Source organism: Neolamprologus brichardi, chromosome 3, assembly GCF_056152115.1.
Source record: "Neolamprologus brichardi isolate AB-2024 chromosome 3, ASM5615211v1, whole genome shotgun sequence".
NCBI classification, from domain to species: domain Eukaryota; kingdom Metazoa; phylum Chordata; class Actinopteri; order Cichliformes; family Cichlidae; genus Neolamprologus; species Neolamprologus brichardi.
This window is the reverse complement of record NC_142106.1, coordinates 44,122,293-44,141,711: the sequence shown is the minus strand read 5'-3', so window position 1 is coordinate 44,141,711 and position 19,419 is coordinate 44,122,293. Positions and strand designations below refer to the sequence as shown.

The window sequence follows — 19,419 nt, the reverse complement described above, 5'->3', positions numbered from 1 at the left end:
AGGAGGATGCTTGGGTAAGTATAACCTCTGAATCTGTGTGTTTGAAGGTGTGTGTGTGTGTATTCGAGGTTTTTTATGATCGAGGAATGGTTCCAAGCCCTGGAAAAGTCATGCAAGGACCATTTTCTGGGTCTCATTAGGGGGGAAGGTATATTCCTTTGCAGGTATATTTTTCAGTTAGCCTGCTGATATCCAGTCTTTTATTTTTTTTGTTCCATTTGCTGGTTATTGTTTATCAAACAGGTTAATTCAGGTAAATTCTAAAAATAATAATAAAACTAAATTAATAAAGAAATAATGAAGTCAATTATCAGATTAACCGATTCATTTAGACAAACCCCTCATGTGTCCCCCACACTGCTAGCAACCAAAGTCTGTTTGACAACTGACTACAAGTGATCAAACCACCTGATTATAAGTAGTCTGTAAACAAATGTTATTACAGTTACTTATAATTATAAGTAACTTACAGTTACTTATAATTGCATCTTTTCAGCAGGTTTGGTTATGAATAATGATATTAATGTAGCATTAGCTTGCAAAGTCACCTAGCAAAACAGCTAGCTTGGTTTAGCTTTAAGTAAATGCTAATGTGCCAGTTCCTCTCCATTTCCTCTAACTAACACTTGAGGTAGTCTCCAAAGCATTCAATTTCCATATTAAAATGTCCAGTTTCAGCCAACGATATAATATGTTTGTAGTTGTTTTTTTTAAATATTAAAGTGCTAAACCTAAAATAAACTATTGTTAAGTTAAAGTAAGTGAACTGGACCTCTTCACCATACTTGTGGTGTTTGACAAGAGATATCTGGCAATGAATATCGCCTGCTGCATGTTACAGCTCATCCAATAATTTTTTGGTCCTATTTTTTTTTTCTTCTAGTATTTATTGGTCTGTTACTAATTAGCAGGCATCCATCTGTGCATTGCACCCATACTGTCTGTGGACATGGCTCACTTACCAAGTTTGCTTGTGGTTGTGGACAAGTTCTCATCCACATATTGTCACTCCTGACACCAAAAAGACAACATGCTAATGTTGAAGCTTCAAAATGAGTCCAGCGATCAATAGATAGTATCAATGAGGCTACATTCAACTTATCTATACATGCAAACATGAGGTAACAAACCTATTAACTAACTTTACTTAATATTATGTAATTTCTAGGCCAGGATGACTGTAAAGTAAGAAGTGTCTTATGCTCAGCGCAGCTCGTGGTTGACAAAGTGAGAAGCTGCTAGAATTAAGGACAAACTGCTGTTCACGTACTGTATGTGTGGCAGCACAGGGGGATGATTTATGTATGTACGCTCTTTCCAGGCTTGTTTTTGCATTGTTGCTCCTGACAGAAACCCTTTACCTCCCCTCCTCATTTCTGGCAGTATGTGCGCAGGCAGCGTTGGATGGACTTTGAAGTGAGCGCACCGATGCACTTCAAACAAGATCTCACACACTTTGCCATTTTGCCAAGAGGACGAAAAAAACAGCTGGAAAAAAAAGAAAAGCTTTTCTCTGCATCCTGAGAGAGTGCACTCTGATCACCTGTTATTCTAAATCTGCGGCTCTGCTGCTTCTATCTTCACATCAATACGAAACCTCAGCGCGAGCGCCGTTTGTGCTTTTTCAAAAAACGGTGGCGTACAAGTGCTGCTGTGACCGAGAGCAGGAAACTGTTTAATGTACAGATCTTTACAAGCGCTGCGCAGATTCAGATGTCTCCACCTCTGCCTCGCTGACTGTGAGCAAAGCTGGTTATTTAGAAAAGTTGCGTGTATGGAGGGAGATTCATTTTTCACTGAAGTAATACACTGCCATCAGTCCACTATAATGGTAACTGGCACATAGATCAGCAGAACTGTGTTAATTATGCCTTAAAGAGTAGTCAACACATTCACATCTGGCAATCTGCAGACGCTAGAGAAAATATGTATTCCCCAACTAGTTGGCAAGTGGTTGCTGGAAGACCAATTTTACCCAGTGACTGCCAGCAACCACTCGCAAACTGGTAATGGAGATTTTTCCCTAAAGTTGTCTCCAACCACTCTGTACTCCTGTGTGACTGAGGCCTAAGCTGTCACTAGTCACTCAGTAATTTAAGAAAAGCGATTGAGTGCAATTACAGATGACCTTGATAAGCCTGTAAACTTTGGGGAAATATCTGCATTAGCTCTATCGGAGCAAACAAACATGAAATAACCGTAAAGTGTGTTCGCTATCCATACCGAAGTGTAGAGGTAGCCCTCGCTGTTCATGGCAACGTAGAGCCCTGTCTTGGTGCTCTGGATGGCCACTATCCTGAGCCCCACAGGAATCAAGTTGAACTGCACTGCAAGACACAGAGAGGGAGGAGTGATGTTAGAGCAATCATTCTGTCTCTTAAACGCTCACAGTGCTTTCTCATGGCATAAAAAGACAATCACTTTCCAGCTGTCTCCTGCACTCAAAAAAATGAAATTGGGTGGTTGTTAAATTTACAAAATTCAAACTTGTAATGTGAACAAAATCATTTCATGTTTCTGTGGTGAACGTAATTAAATCATGTAGGATCTGCATGAAATCCAGCAACTTAATTTATTCTTGTTGAGATGACATGATACAATCTAGTAAGAGTGGTTAGTTGCCTGGATTCACAAAATTCACAAGATCACACAAGAGTTCAAACCACAGGAAGATCACTGGGGTTAGAAGAGACAGACAACCATACATACATTACGTATATGCCTCAGCTATTTATTGTGGTTTTTAAAATTCTATATAAAGCCTTGTAATCATAGTTTCCCTATTTTTTTGAAGTCTAGATTGACAGCTCGGTGGCACAGTGGTTAGCACTGTTGCCTTGCAGCAAGAAGGTCTTGGGTTCAAATCTGCAATCTGGCCAAGTTTGCAGTGGGTTCTCTCTGGGTACTCTGGTTTCCTGCCGCAGTAATTAGGGTTAAGTTAATTGGGTTTTCTAAAATATCTGTGAACATGAGGCCAAATGGTTGTCTGTCTCTCTGTGATAGACTGGTGACCTGTCCAGTATTCTGACTCCCACCCTATCACATCTGGGATAGGTCCCAGCCTCACTACAACCCTGGTAAAGATAAGAGGATGGATGGAGTGCAAGTTATGATAAATCCATCAACATTTTATGTTAACCAGACTCTAGACTTTGTTGAACACTCCAAAAGAATAACTCTTTAAATGAACTTAAAATAAATGGATTAATAAATGGATTTCTATTACGAATAAGCATGTTTTGTTGCACTAACGTAATTTGCATGAGTTGGATCAAATCAATTAAAATAAGTTGGACACAACTGTAATAAAACAGTTGATTCATCATTAATTAATCAAGTTAGTCCAACTCAAGTACACTAAGTTGGAATAACAGAATTGCATAATGCTAAAATAAAGCAATTTAATTACGTGGAAATTCTTTCCATGATTTTTTTATGTTCATTCAAAGAGTTATTTTTTTGAGTGTGTTTCACACTCCCTGTTGTACAGTTTATCTGTCAGGTGAGAAAAGCAAGTTTGTGAAAAAGACAAAGAGAGAGGGCGGAAAGGATTTGGAGACAGAGATTTAGGGGAAATTTTGTGTTTACCTTTCTTGGGGTGAGAGTAAGAGTGCGATACGTTTAATGCTTGATATCGAGATACATTTGAGTGCCTCGTTTAGGACAGAGACCTGGCAAATTCCTTTGCTTTCTTTTATCTGTTCTTGAATACACCAGGTGTACATCAGAAAAACAGAACATTGCCCTACATGCCATAGGAATACTTTCATTTGCAATACACAAATCTATTATTGAACGTGGCAGTTACAATGAAGTAAATTCAGAAAAGGAAAACATGCAGCTGTGAATTGTTTTTTTAATGAATGAGATTTCTGACAGTCATAATGATATTTTCACAGAGAACGTGTGCGTGAACCCTGAACATTTTATTAGAAAAATCAGCATTAGCTTGTTTTAATCAAAGCTCTGTAATCTTGCATCCCAAGGTGTGCCACACATTTTAAAGGCTGTATATAGCTTGAATGTGAGATGTGAAAATGAGAGGAATGCAATCCCCTGAAAACTCATTAAGGGGATAAAGAATTTTCCATAGTTTGACATTTATAGCCTTTTAGTGAAGAGGTTAAGTGTGGTGGTGGTCGCGGGGCAGGCCTTTGGATTCTCCCTAAAATCTAGATTCATGCCACAGCGAGATGGAGAGAGAGAAGGTAGCTCAGCAGAGAGTTTTAAGAATAGTGTGCATTAGAAAGTGAATTCATTTTCTGCGTCCCGACACACTAAACAGCACTTTGTAATGCAGTTTGCTGAATGTCCTCCTGTGAAACCTTGGATCTCCTACGTGCATAGCTCTGCATATGAGCTAACTTCAGCCTGGACACCAGAACAACAGTCACTGTTTCTTTCTTATTTTTGTTCCTGTAGATGCACAAGCTTTTCTGTGTATGAATGCAGATCGTATCTGAGTGTCTAAAAAAGTTTCTTATATGATGTGGCATGGTAAGCTGAACGGTACTGACAAAGCAGCCTGTGGCTGCCAGCTGCTCTGTGGTCACAGTGTCATGATGACCAAATGCTACTGAGATTAAAGCCCCTGAAGCACATGGATTGAGCCAGGAATGAGCCAAAAAAAAATACACATGAGTTTTGAAAGATCAAACAAAACAATATAACTATGAAAAACACTTAAGCTCGTAAAATCTACCAGATAAGTGGTGACCCATCTAGGATAGGAGAACGTTACACCCAAATGCTTCTGTAGATAAACTATATGAGACTTCATTCAAAATGTAGCAACTTCTACTTTCTAATATGTCTGATTTATCAGGTTTCTAAAATAACTAACTCTGGATAGGTCAGTAGTGACCTGATGGCATTCATATATATATATATATATATATATATATATATATATATATATATATATATATATATATATATATATATATATATAACCATAAGTTACCAAATGCTCACCAAATGGTAAAAGCCTATATACTGAATTTTTACATTCAGCTTTGCATCTTTTTTCTGTTCTTTTCTATGCGGGTCAACAATGAGACAATTTTCAACCCAACACCTTCAAGGGTGGTATGGCTTACAAAGAGCTGTCTCTCTTCCTTGACAGTCTGAAGTCATGTCACAGTAATGTGTTTTGTTTGAGTGTGGATAGAAATGTCAGCAATGTCTTTCGGTTATTGAAATTCAACAATATTTTTTAGTCAACAATGTCAGATACGACTACTCTGCTTCATTTCTGAGTTTTGCTAGAAAAAGAAATTACGCTACAGTAAAAATGACATTTTAATAGAACAGCTAGTAATATTACCATCACCCACCGACAGGAAACCAAAGGTTGTGTTGGTATAATCTACCAAAAGGATACAGGTTGTATACATATTAACATCTCCTGTCTGCATCAATTACTGCTCACTCAGTTAAAGCCCATTTGGCCGTAAGAGTGTTTAGGCTGGTATTACTGTCTGGAAGCAACAACTTCTGAAGGCTCCCTTTGAAACCTGTCAGAAATTATGCTAATTGTGAACTCTGTGTGTGTGTCTGTTTATGTGAGTGTCCTTGTGTCTTCTTTCCTTTTTCTGTTTCCATGTTCTCCTCCTTATGTTTAATTCCATGCCTTCCCTGCCTGTCATGTTTATCCCGTGTTTCCGTCATATCATGCCTCTCCACTCGCTCTCTCGTGCTGTCGCGAATCATTGCTCTCTCGTTGTCTCCGTTAACTGTTCCTGCGTCCCCTTCGTTATCTCCTCCCGTTGCCTCCTTAATCCATCTTCCCTGACTGTTCTTTCCTCTCAGCAAAAAATGTCATGTTGTGAGTTAGTCTACGTCTTAGTGTTTCCTGTTTTATTCTGACAGTCTTGCGTTCCATGTTCGGTGTGTTTAGTTTTGCTTCTGCTGTCTTGTTGTGTCTAATTTGCCTCAGCTGTGTTTCCCATGTGTTTCCTGTTCCCTCGTCATTCCTCTTGTATTTAAGTCCCCTGTTTCCATCTGTCCAGTGTCGCATTCTCCCTCATTCCCTGCTGTTGTTCTGCCTGCTTGCCTGTCTGTTTAGTTCATGTGTATCCCAGTTTTTGTTTGTTCTTCTGGAGTCCAGCAATAAAGCTGAATTTTGAGTCGAGTTCTGCCTGCTGCACACAACAAACACAACCTCAGACTTTGTATAAAGATTGGAGAAATAGTACAGAACATTTTAATAACTGGGTTTTAGAGACTGGACTCATGCACCTACCAGCGTTTTGTGTCTCACTTTTCTAGTTGTTACGCTAAGGAGAGGTGCTCATATTTTGTGTTTTAGAGTATCAGCTTCTACTTGCTGTTGTCTTGTGAAGAATTCCACCATCACATAGTTACCAGCAACTACTCGTTTCTTTACACAATGTCTGTTACTATCAAGTTGATTTTGACTTTGGCAAAATTCCCATACTGCCATTAGTCCTAAAGGCCAAAGCAGACAACACTGCTAAGCTTTTCGTTTAAACTCTGGTCAAGAATATAAAAACCAAAGCATAATTGGGATGCAGTGTGTGTGAGTGATTTCGTCTCCTTTTGGCAAATTGCAAGAGTGCATTATAAAGTCAGAGCCCAGTTGTCAAAGTGACAGACTTCTTACACGGATGAAAAATGAAGTCTAAGGAGCATGTTTTAGATTCATGAAGCCATTAGCCACTAATAGACAAATCAATTTCAAATCAAAAGTTCTGCCAACATAATGGATGGAAGTTAAGTTATCAGATGGTGTCAGAAAGTCAATGCTGGCCGTGATTAAAAACTAACAACTTGTCAGTATTATTTCTGATGAAGATTAAGCTCTGACCTCTTAAGAGTTAAGATTTTCTTTCTAGTAAGGCAACTTGGAAAACAAAACACATTCCTACTTTTTCGAGCAGCATTTATGCTTTTTAACTTTTTGTTGAGGAAAACTTAAAAACTTAGATTATATTCCAACTTTCCACAGAACAGTCACTGTAACGTTTTGCCACCTGCACTGAATATAAAGACAGCCCACCCTACTCTTTTTCTCTCTCTCTCTTTTTCCTTTCTCCATCTTCAGCACGTTGCTTCTATTTGCTCAATCGATTCCTGCATTTCAAAGAGTTGGTTTCGCAAATGAACAAGGTGTCACCAATGAGCAAGGCTTGGATGACAAATAGAGCTCGGCACATGCACACACATTGCCTCCCACCTTCTTGTCACCCTCCTACTCCTGCTTCTCACTTCCTAACATTGCTAGGTGCACTGTTGTGGCGATAACTGCATGTTATCTATACACACAGGAAGAAAACAACCACAGCACATGCAGGTGGAATACACTGTCCAAGATAATAAAGACAGAAATGAGCTGTAGTCCCTGCATGACAATTTTACATTTTAAAAACATAAAGATACAAAATGTTTATAGTTAGCATTTGTAGCTAGCACACAACCTACAGAAATAACTAGATGTTCTATAAAAATACAGGATATTTTGAAGGGTTATAGCTGTGACAATATAAAAGCCATCAGTCCATGTCAACAGCTACAGCATAAGAGTTTTTGGCTAACGTTAGCCTGTTTTGTTGGATTTGGGGAAGTTATCGTCATGTAGCTAAGCAGCAAAAGTGTGATAGAAGTGTCAGTTCACACTGCTGATAATATTTTTGTTCTACATGCAGAACAGGAACAAAGATGCTGTTAGCATGAAGCTTGTATCTTTCTCTAGCAATTTATCGTGTATATAATTACTAAGTGTTCTTTGAGTAACATTCATGATCTATGTTTTAATGCTAGTCAGGTGGGAAAAAATTTAAAAGACAAAAGTATTTATAATATTTTATAAGTGATAAAATCAATATATGAGATTGCAATTTCTGCTCACTCCCAGAATTATGGATATAAAAAGTCAGATATTACTTCCTGTTACTTCAAAAGCTGTCTCTATGAAACACAAGATATCCTTTGGTAGCAGTCCAGCGGCTGCTTTGTACTTTGCCTTGTTTTTGCTGATTCTTTTAATACTTCGACATCCTGGGAATAAGACAGGCTCAAAATTGATAGTAGCCATTAAAAATAATATTCTGCCCTCAACAAAATAACAAAGACATTTGTGTGTGCATGTCCCTGATATCATTATAAGCTGTATTTGGAGAACACCAGTAGAAGGTCAGAACAATCAGGCTTTAGCTTTTGCTTCATTCCTTCTCTCACTCTTTTATTTTTCCTTCTTTCACACTTCAGATTCTTTATTTCCCTCTTATCCTCCATCAAAAAGAGCTTTGCTCATCGCATGTATAACATAACTGTTTGCATGGATAGCGGAGGCATCCCATTTCATCCCCCTTTCTCTCCGTCGTTACATTTGAGTCGCTTCTAGCAGAACAGAGGGCACTGCTAGATTAATCAAAAGTCTTTTGGGGGAGGGGAAAGAAGAAGAGGGGAAGGGAAATGAAGGGGAGGCCGTTGCCAAATCAATCCCACAGTCAATTTGAGGCTTGAGATCATCTACACAATAAATAAACAAGGAGAAAGTAGAGATGGGAAGAGGAAAGGGAGGGGCGGCTCGGCACTGGGAAGCAGGAGCAGGACACAGAGTTAAGCTGTAAGGAGGGCCTCTGCAGGCCTGCACTCTGCGCTGCTGCTCTGCAGTGTTGCATTGTGCAGCACAGTTGGTCTCTACAGGAATGAGAAGAGGATTACAGTCATCTGTGAGAAGTCACACAGAGTTTAACTTATGGACAGCTGCGCTTTATTTAGTTTCCAGTCTCAGTGAAGCTGGTTGGATAAGAGCACTGTCACGAGATGTTGATGCATCTAAAACTGACTCATTCCAAGGTTACGTCTAAACTATTTCTTACTTATGTTGAACAGACTAAAGAATGCATAAACGGTAACAGGGCTTACAGAGAAGCTGAGCTACTGTGAACGAGTTATGTTCTTGCATTTGAGTTTCCTACACTATTAAGATCATAATGTTCCTGCACATGTTCCACTCATACCCTTCAGTTATGAGTTATGTCGATGGTCACTGAGTAAATCGAGGGAATTACAGATACAGTATAAGTTTTCGTCAGTGATGACACACAATGTGAGCTCAAATCATTCATGCATCTCAAACACTGTAAGTCGCCCAGACTGTTCCATAACTAGGCTAAAATCCTATTGGCTCATTCAAGCAAACATATAAGTTAACTTGCTGTTAGCATGCAAGATAAAACTAGATTAAATGATTTGTCTTCAGCAGTAAGTAATTCTCAATATTTTCACCCATCTGTTGCTTTCTAACATTCCCCTTTTCACCTCACATCTGTCTTTACTATTTGCAGTTATTTAAAGTTCCCTGCTGCTTACAAATGTGCCATACATAGATGTTTGACCTTCTCTGTGTCTATAGATATTGATTTTGTGACATCACCACTGGTTGAGAAGCCAGTCACGGCTCAGTATACGATTCGGATTGGTGTACGTGCGCTCAGATGCAACTTTTCGGTGATGTAGGTGACATCTAAAGTTCAGCAGTTAGAAGTTTTCACATGAATAGCATTTGCATATGGTGCTAGATTTTCCAGAGGGCAGGCATTTTAAACTGAAGGAGGTTTTAAGTAGAATCATTCTACCCTTAGCAAAATGGTCAGTTTACCAGTGCTATAAGAGATAAGAGCAGATAAGTAACTCAATTAACCCAATTATCTTGGCTACACAATATTTTCTAAACAAAATACTCAATTTTACTCTGATTTTAGATTATTGCAGCTTATTTTCTTTACAGTGTTACCACTGTAGAGCAAGAGGATCACAGAGACACACTGCTGCCTGCCTATAGCTTTTGTCCATTTGCTGCGCTACCTATTGTACTAGTCGCAACTGTGTGGTGTCTCCTTGGGGAAACTAGTTTAGTGTTTGGTAGTCGCAGGTGTGCACTACTGCTAACTGTGGAGTGTGAGAGAAACGTTCTTGCACATGGACGCATGGACCTCATATTTTTAACTCCCTATCTCAAAGTAATGTTACGGGTTGTATGAATACTGCTCGCTTCATGTATGATAAGACAGCAGCCGTTCAAACGGGCCTTGTAAGGCTGGTGAAGAGTGTGTTTATTAAAGGACAAGCAAAAGGACGAGCACGGTGGAATACCAGTGTGGTCGTGAGGAGGAGTCACAGAGGAGCTGAAGGTTCTCCCCACTCACAACAAGTGAGAACCGGAATATAGCCTGGAATATTAATCCAGGTTCTATGTTGTTAAAACCGAGAGGTACAGCACAGAGCTACATAACCACTCGTGTTTACATTGACAGCTAAGAACCCACACTGAGCACAGGGGCAACATGCAAACTCGACAAAAAAAGAACCCATGATGGGGCGATCGTGGCTCAAGAGTTGGCAGTTCGTCTTGTAATCGGAAGGTTGCCGGTTCGAGCCCCGGCTTGGACAGTCTCAGTCGTTGTGTCCTTGGGCAAGACACTTCACCCGTTGCCTACTGGTGGTGATCAGAGGGCCCGGTGGCACCAGTGTCCGGCAGCCTCGCCTCTGTCAGTGCACCCCAGGGTGGCTGTGGCTACAATGTAGCTTACCATCACCAGTGTGTGAATGGGTGGATGACTGGTTGTGTAAAGTGCTATACAAATACAGGCCATTTACCATTTAATCCAAGTAGTAACCTCCTCAGCTGAAAGATGAAGCCAATGGTTACATGACAAGTCTGGAGTTCTTGGTTGGTTACACAATCGAATCAGTTCCCAAAGGCTCTTATTTTAGGGATGAATCATCCCTAAAGTCTGTCTTTTTTTCTCTCTCTTAAGATCATCCCCAGTCCTCTGATAAAGTTGAGGTCCAGGCCGCTGACAATTAGAAGCTCGTCAGATGGTAAAACATTGCTGACCAAGAATTTCAGTGCTTTTCTGTGTTTATAATTCTGTCAGTTTTAACAAGATCTCCAACACCACTGGCTGAGATGCAACCATGACACAGCCTCCACTGTGTTTTACAGTGGCGGTGGCTCTAGACGCTGAATTCCTCCGTACCTACTGACGTGGATTTAAACCAGAAAATTCATTTTAATTTTATTATTGACCGTAATCCTTTAATGTAACAAGTTTTAAAGGTAACGATATCTAGCAGTGGTAACCTACCACATTACAACTGGATATGTTAGCATGACTTTAAATAACGTGTATTTTTGCTCAGAGTTAACGTCAAGCTGTGAACTCTAACGCAGCGGTCCCCAACCCCCGGGCCTCAGACCGGTACCGGTCCGTGAGTCGTTTTGTACCGGGCCGCAAGAGTTGAGGCTCAGGTGTGAAATGTATAGTTTTCAGGGTTTTTATCGGTTTTCAGCGTTATTTTGTTATCGTTTTTATCGTTTACTCGGTTTTCCTTGGTCTTTTCACGTGTGTTGTGAATAAATTTTCTTTTTTTCTGTACCGGTACTAGTTTTATTTTGTTGTATTTATCCGCGACACCTTAAAGGCCGGTCCATGAAAATATTGTCGGGCATAAACCGGTCCGTGGCGCAAAAAAGGTTGGGGACCGCTGCTGATTTAGATGATACATCAAAAGGTAGTGCAGATAACCACGCAGCTGAATTTACGTTCTTCTATCCAAACAGAACATTACCAGGCAGGTTTTGTGTTTACGTATTCGTGAATAATTCCTTATTATCTGGAATGATCAAAAGTTAAGCTGCACTCAAAGCTACTGGATGATATTCATGATCTTATTTAATTTACAACATTGTTTAATAACATTTTAATTAAATAATCAAAATCCCAACATAGTCGCAAGAATATGAAATGAAGTCTTTTCCCGACAGCCCACTTCACTGGGATCATTAACGTGACACTTGAACTAATAAAGCTACAGAAAAGTGGATTTGCATTGGCAACAAATGAAATAGCCTCTCTTCGCACGTTGTCATTTGTGTTGGAAAGAAATGAGCTTTAATGGCTCAAGAGCAGATTAAATGAGTTGCAGCTGAGCTTCACGCCTGATTTCCCCAGTGGTCGATGGCTCTGATGACAAGACAACTACTTTCACAGTCCTGTTATTTAACTTCCACCTCTTCCCTCTAGGCCTTCCTCTCCATAACTGATTTCTCTGTGCCTTTATCTGTCTTCCTTTCACTTCCATCCATCTCTCTCCTCTCTTTCCCTGGTGTTTTTTGTCTTTCCAGCCCTCTTTGTCATGAATTAACATCCTTTTTTCTTATCTTATTGTTTTTTTTTACACATCTCTCCATTTTTCTTCCTTATTTGTTCCCTTTCAGTCCCCCTGTTGCCTCTTGTCATTCTCCCCATCCTGTGAAACCAATGCTCTCCCATTCATCTTTGTCCTATTTTACCCTGCAGCCTCATCTGTCTGGCTCTTCATCGCTCTCTCTTCTTCTCTCTGCCTCGTATCCTCACTTCTTCTTGTTTGGTATTCTTCATGCTCTTCTTCTCATCCTTGTGAGCCCGCTCTGCTACTCTTTCCACCTTTCTCCTCATCTGTCAGATGGAGCTTTGGCTTTCAATATTCACATCTTTTCCTCCTTGGATGCTTCAGCTCTCACACAGAGCTGAGCTTCCCTCATCTGCCTTTCAAGCTTTTTGCCTCCCTGCCCTCTGCGCAGGAGCGTTATCGAGCACTGGGGGAAAGTTACAGAAAAAAAGAACAGACTTGTTCCAGAGTGCAGAGCGAGATAAGTAAAATTTCCTTCCAACTGTGGGAGATGGTAATTACAGTGGATAAAAGCCTGGGAATCAAGTTCCTCCTCATGGCTTCCCGATGTACATGCTGAGAGTCAATAGCTTTCATCTATCTTTCTCTTGTGTCCATTTTTCTTCCATTTTCTCTGTGTCCATCAATCTGTCTCCTTCTGGGATTTTTGCTTTCTTCGTCCCCCGAAGGAAATCAAGATCAATCCCTCATGACCTATCCACAGACTTTATTCTCTCCCTTCTTTCTTCTAAGGTATTTTAAATCTTCCTTTGCTCTGTCACCTGTCTCAAATGTTCTACCAGTACTGACATCAGGTACATGTGACCTTTTGACACACTTTCGAAATGGACCGAGGCCATTTATAGAAAACACAATGTAACTTAAATGTAGCCACAGTTTTTTGGCAGCAGGACAGTCAAACCACTCAAAAGCACATTCCTGAAGAGGCACATTATTCAAGTTATAATTTTATCAATAACTTAAACACTGTTTACGTAGAAAGCGATTTGCTCATCACCCCTTGATTTGGATTTAGTCCTTAGCATCTTTGAACAAATTGACATTTCCAGCACAGACGAATGTCGGTTACCAGCATTCTTTGCTCCTTTGGTGGTACTTTCAGTTGGTCAGGAACAGTGTTGGTCAAGTTACTTAAAAAAGTAATCAGTAACTAATTACTGATTACTTCCCCCAAAAAGTAATCTAGTTACTTTACTGATTACCTATTTTCAAAAGTAATTAATTACTTAGTTACTTAGTTACTTTTTAAAAACACGATTTACAACCTGAATAGGTGATAAAGCGATAGATCTTTCAGCCCAATTCTCCTTTTTCTGCATAATCCATCATACAAACTGTAATCAAATGGAAAAAGTCTCTTTTTAAAACTTATTTTATTAGTTTTAATCTTTTAACTTTATGCATAAAGCAAAAATTAAATTATTTGCAACATTCTCTGACTTGAAGAAATTAGTTTAACATTTAAACCTATTTTCTGCACATTCCAGCACATAAAATAAAATATTTTTTGTGTTTACACTCACTCTTTCAAATAGATGCAAGTAAAACACAGCAGAAAATAAATAAAGTCAAAGACTAGCGGTCCTGTTGCTCTATTTTCACCTGTAAAGCAGGAGTGAGGTAGGCGGAGGTTTACCCTGGTGCAGGTGTGCCGCAGCGGTCAGTGGAAGAATCCGCGAGTTTCTCTGTGAGTTTCCCATTACGTCGTTGCGCACTCGGTGCTTGTTTAGGGGGTTTTTTTTCAGCTGTAAAAAGAAGTTTTCTTCCCACGCACAACAGACGCTAATGTTTTTGTCACTTTTTATGGACTCAAACTCAAAGTAAGGTCAGTACTTCCACGCTTTAAACGCTGCACGCTCATACTCTCTCCTGCACTCGATATATTATCCATTGTTGATCTGCACACAGCTGTTGTCACGAACGTCGCACTCGCTTACGTCACTGTCATGAGACATTGTCGCAAAAAAATCACGGTTTTAGTAACGCAGTAACGCAGCGTTCCTACGGGAAAGTAACGGTAATCTAATTACCGTTTTTGCAATAGTAATCCCTTACTTTACTCGTTACTTTAAAAAAGTAATCAGATTACAGTAACGTGTTACGCGTTACTGCCCATCTCTGGTCAGGAACAAATAAAACACTGAAAAAAGCCAAACAATAAAATTTTTAAGTTATCTAAGTGACTCATATATCATGTTTAAACTGAGTAGCGAAAGACTGCGGAGGGGTCTGAAAACGATGGGGTTCAGTGTTCTCGCCGGCTCTGGTGAACCTTGACTTCCCGGTCAGCTATCGGGCTGGTGGGTAACAGACTTCTCCAAAAATGTCAGAGCACTTTTACAAATATGTGATGTTTTGATAAATCAGGCAGATATTTGAAGTTTACACAGCTGCATTCTCACCTGAAAATAACTTAAGAGACCCAGAAAGAGTCAAATTAAAAATAAGCAGCTGCCGCCATTGTTTGAAACTGGAACTGGCTGAGTCGCGCTATGAATTCTGGGATAGCTATGATACCGGGAATGTTTCTTCTTCTTTGGCGTTTAACGGCAGCTGGCATCCTTGTAGATGCATTGCTGCCATCTTCTGTTTCAGTCCGTTATTACACTCTTAAATCCTACTACTTATTCCTGCATCTTTCAGGATCTTACAGAGCTTCAAACGACGGTAACAGGGCTATTAATTAAGTCGTCGACAAAATTGTCGGCATAATCGTGACTACTCGACTAATTGTGGCAGCCCTACTAGATGTAGAATTATTTCCCATATCTTTACAACTTAAATTCTAATCATTACAGAAATAATTAAACTTTTTAATGGTCACCTTGACTAAATTCAGAGTCTCCAGGAACTTTTCAAATGAACGGAAAGTTTAAAAACCCAAGAATCTGCGTTGCACGTAAACAAATGTTCAACCAACTATGAAGCGTAATTGATTTTTATTAAAGTGGCTAAAACACGTCAGAGCAACACACAGTACAGCAACTTCATTTCCATTGAAAGGATAAGTAAATCTTAAACTTGCTCCTCTTCCCTCCCCTCTTTCCTCTCCCAGCTTTATTATATAACCGCCTGGAAGAGCCAAGAACAGGCAAGGAGAGAGGAGAGGAGGAGCAGAGGGGGGCAGCTCCTCTGACCTCCCACCAAAGGGGGGAGACACAGTGATTGAGGAGCCATCAGCTGTATGCCAGCTGCTCCTCGTGCTCCCCATCACTCCCTCCTGTCCCTCTGCCTTTTTCTCCGTCATCCTCACGTCTCCCCCCTCCTTCCGTCTCGCTCTCTTCCTCTGCCAGCCCATCTTGTCTCACTGGCTCAGTTTGCTCTGGCCCGTCTTCCCGTTCTCCACTCCTCTGTGATCCTCTTATTCTTTGTTTCCACCAATCTCTCACTTGCAAAAATATAGTGTGCTTTGGTGACAGCTTCCTCTGTCACCTAGTTAAGAAATCCCTGAAGCCGCTTGCTTTAAAAAAGTGATAAAAGTATTCCAAGGCCATACGAAAGCTACTCTTGTCACTTTTTGTTCTATTACATCCCCTCAGGGCTTCTGTACCGCTTCCCAGCTTTTTCTTTCCCTCCATTTGGCTTTCCTTTCAGTGTCCTGCCTTCCTGACACATTTGGGTCCAGGAGAAACAGGAGGTTAAGGTAGCTGCTGTAAAGCCTGGTATCCCAGGTAGAGCGGTGACAAGAGGGAGCCAATGGGCCGGGCTCCCTCCTGCCCCTTGGAGGTCGTTCACTGCAGCAGGCCACAGGCGAAAGGTTCATCCTGGAGATCAGCCCACGAGTATCACAGCTGGCTGCATGGGCCAGCGCCTCAGATATGAACTTCCCTGTTCCTCCCTTAATTATTTATCCCATTTGCTGCTGATTTGGCCTTTTTGGGGGTTACACACTTTTGTGTTATACTTCAGTGGGGTGCATAATCACTGCTGAAACTGAGGCTGATGAGTGGTAGAAGGTGGCTATTGTTACATATAAAGGTTGATCTGTTTCAGATATAAGAAAATTACAAAATTACAAATACTTTAACATCCAACAATTCACCCTAATCTTGCCCCTAAACCTGGGTTAAGGTTTGTTTTTGATCAATAAGTATTTTCTTTTCTTTAAATGTTAGGCAGTGATTCGTCTATTTCCAAAGTCCAAATACATTTACTTCTTAAGATAGATCACCTGTAACCTGTGTAGAGTTTGGGATAAGGGGTATCTGTTGATAGATGTAAAGTAAAAAGACTGGGAATAAGACCTGTTCCCGTCCTCTTCCTCCTCCTGCTACGGGGGGATTGTCCTTTGTGTTTACTTCATGTTTTATTCTGAAAGTTAGTTCCTCATATGCTTTCCTAGTTTTAAGTTAGCTACTGGGAATTTTCCTAAACAAAAAAAATATCAGCTGTTTTTAAAATGTATGTGTCAAGTCGGGACGCTGAGATTTATCTTACTCTTGCCACAGCCAGTGGTTCATGGGACTGACACTAAAGGATGTCTTCTGTGTATCTCTGTGATTCTGACAGCTTCTACCATCTATAGCATTTGATACCTCGGGAGTGAGAACAGGATCTGAGAAGGCCAAGCACACAGAAAGTCCCAGTGTCACAGCTAATTCATTCTTAGCAGCACCAAGAGAGAAAGTAACAATGGACAGACAGAACAGAGTTGGTAGAATCGAATGGCTTTTGGGCTCAGTGTGTAACCAAGCAGGTTATACTGCTGGGTTACTCTCTCCACAGGAAGAGAGAATACGTTTCCAGGGCTCAACGTCAGTGAGGATCTGAGCTGGTCACAAAAGCAGTGAGACAATAACTCTTCCTTCTGCGGCTGCTGAGGAGGTTTGAGGAGATTCTATCAACGCGACATCAAGAGTATTCTCTCTGTATCGTGACTCTGCATTGGATGGTCAGATCAGCCCAATGTATCACCAGGTCTGAACTGCCAGCCATCCAGGACTTCTACAGACAGCACTGTAGGAGGAAGGCTCAGCAGATCATCTTTGATCCCAGCCACACACTATTCACACACCTGCCACTGGGCAGGCAGTGCAGAAGCATCCAGACCTACAGCAGCAGATTCAGTGACAGTTTCTAACCACATGCCTTCAGGCTTCTGAATTGTTGAAATAACGGACAGTTTGAACACGATTGTTCACATACAAAAGTTTGCAGATATTTTACGCAATCATTATTAGGGATGGGTACCGGTATCCGGTGCCATGATAGCTTGCTGCAAGACCTCACACCGAGCACATCTACTGCGCATCTACTGCGGTGCCTGTTATCGGACCCGGAGCAACATCCCCCAAAAACCCGAAGAGGAGAGTCCTGGCCCCTAGCCCTGCCAGTGTAGCAGAAATGATGACGGATGATGATGGCAGCAGCAGCCGTTCTTCTCTGCGTGAGTAGCTTAATGTTGTTCATGTGTAATTTACGTTGAGTAGGCTAACCACGTTATTACATTAACGCATGTAAGGTGAACTAGGAAACATCATCATAGCTACATGCGGTTGTCTTCTTGTTTGATGGCAGATACTCCCTTCACCCTGGCCAAAAAGGCTAAAATGCCCAAAGAAAAAGAGGAAAACAGCTAAACATGAGAGGTTTTTGGACAAAGTCTGTGTTTTTTCCATTGTTTAAGCACTGCTTCCAGCCAAGAATGATGCCATATATGCCCCATAGCTGCAGAAAAGGCTAACATTGTTATCTTTTTACAAAAAAACAGCTGAACAAGAGAGGTTTTTGGACCAATTTTGTGTTCTCCATTCTTAAAGCACCGGTTTGAGCACCGTTTAAGCACCGGCACCGTTTCAAAAGTACCAGTTTGGCACCGGTATCGGATAAAACCTAAACGATACCCATCCCTAATCATTATACACACTGTACATGTATATACCATTAGCTCTGCACTAAAGCTGCTAAGGTATTTTTAGTAATCTCTAGTTATTCTACCTCTGTGTTTTTTTTTAATTTATATAGTGTTACTTAATGTGCAATATTTGCTTCTTTACAATATTGAGGGGGCTCTGAGTCCCCCCCCAAAAAAAAAACAAAAAAAAAACAGGCAAATTCTAGATGCAAGTGAAACTGAGTTAAAGCAAAAGGTGTCTGTTTGTCGGTCACATTGCATTTTATGGTCTGAATTTCCACACATTCTCATGCACACACACTCACTCATACAGTTTATAAGAGTTGATGCTCACGCAGCAATTTCTGCTCATTCAATGTTCTGTGCAGCCAGGTGGATGATTGTGTCTCTGATTGATACTCTATTTCACTGATGTCAATCTCTAGAAGACTTGTTTGATTGAATTAATAAATAATCTGTAAGTGCACAGTTTGGGTTTTGCGGAGTTCATCATATGCCACCTTTGAAAATGTAACAGCTCAGGGAAGCCATGCACCAGATACTGGCATTGATGGAATTAGTGTTGTTATAAAATTAACCCCTGCAAACAAGTTGCGGTCTGACCTCCGCCGACTGAAGTTTATCGCCACTACACGCTAGGGGTGCTGTTACACAATGCTCGTCTTTACATCTGTCTGGGCATGAGCCCTGTTCGCCTTCACATGTGCCCAGCGGTATTATGTGATCACTTCAGACAGAATGTTCAGCCGACATTTGCCTCAGCGTAGGTGTGCAGTTACATAAGAGGGAGAGGTGAGTGCAGATCTAATCACTTTATGGAGGTGTTTAACCAAGCTCCTTGGGCAAGAGGATTCATAACCTCGGTGCCAAACCAGCTTTCAGGGATAACAGTCCCGGGGATTGTTATGTGAGAATCTGGAGAATCAGTCTTCTGGAGAGTTGTCTTGAAATAGTTCACTCATTGTTTATTTCACTAAATAAACACTTTATGCGCTGCTATGTTTCCCATCAGCAAATATCATCCTGCCAAGTTACATAAGCTAGTCTCCAGGACAAATGCCAGGGGAAAACCTCACAACGAACACCTCAAGGTTAGATCCAGGTTATTCCAACCCAGTAACAATCCTGCTGTCACAAGTATTCTGACGTCTTAATAGAATGCTGAAATATAATCTTGTACAGGGGAACCACAGCTGAGTGTCAAGGTGTGATTTTCTCCCCTCCCTGTGTAGAGTGTAAATCCAAAATTGTGCTAAGCTCATATTTCCCACCCAAACTGGTGTTTTGACAGAAAAAGCTGCTGTGTTGCCACATCAGGGATTTCCTGTAATATAATATTGATCTCTTTGGAAAGGTTGGAG

At 40.7% G+C, this 19,419-nt stretch overlaps 1 protein-coding gene across 1 annotated transcript in view; it reads right to left on the bottom strand.

The window, feature by feature from the left end:
* Window positions 1–19,419, bottom strand: part of fgf11a (fibroblast growth factor 11a) — a 104,079-nt gene that overhangs the window by 29,285 nt on the left and 55,375 nt on the right. The window contains exon 3 of the mRNA XM_006807189.3: window positions 2,224–2,327. Coding sequence (XP_006807252.1) covers window positions 2,224–2,327 — 104 coding nt within the window. The remainder of the gene's footprint in view (window positions 1–2,223; window positions 2,328–19,419) is intronic.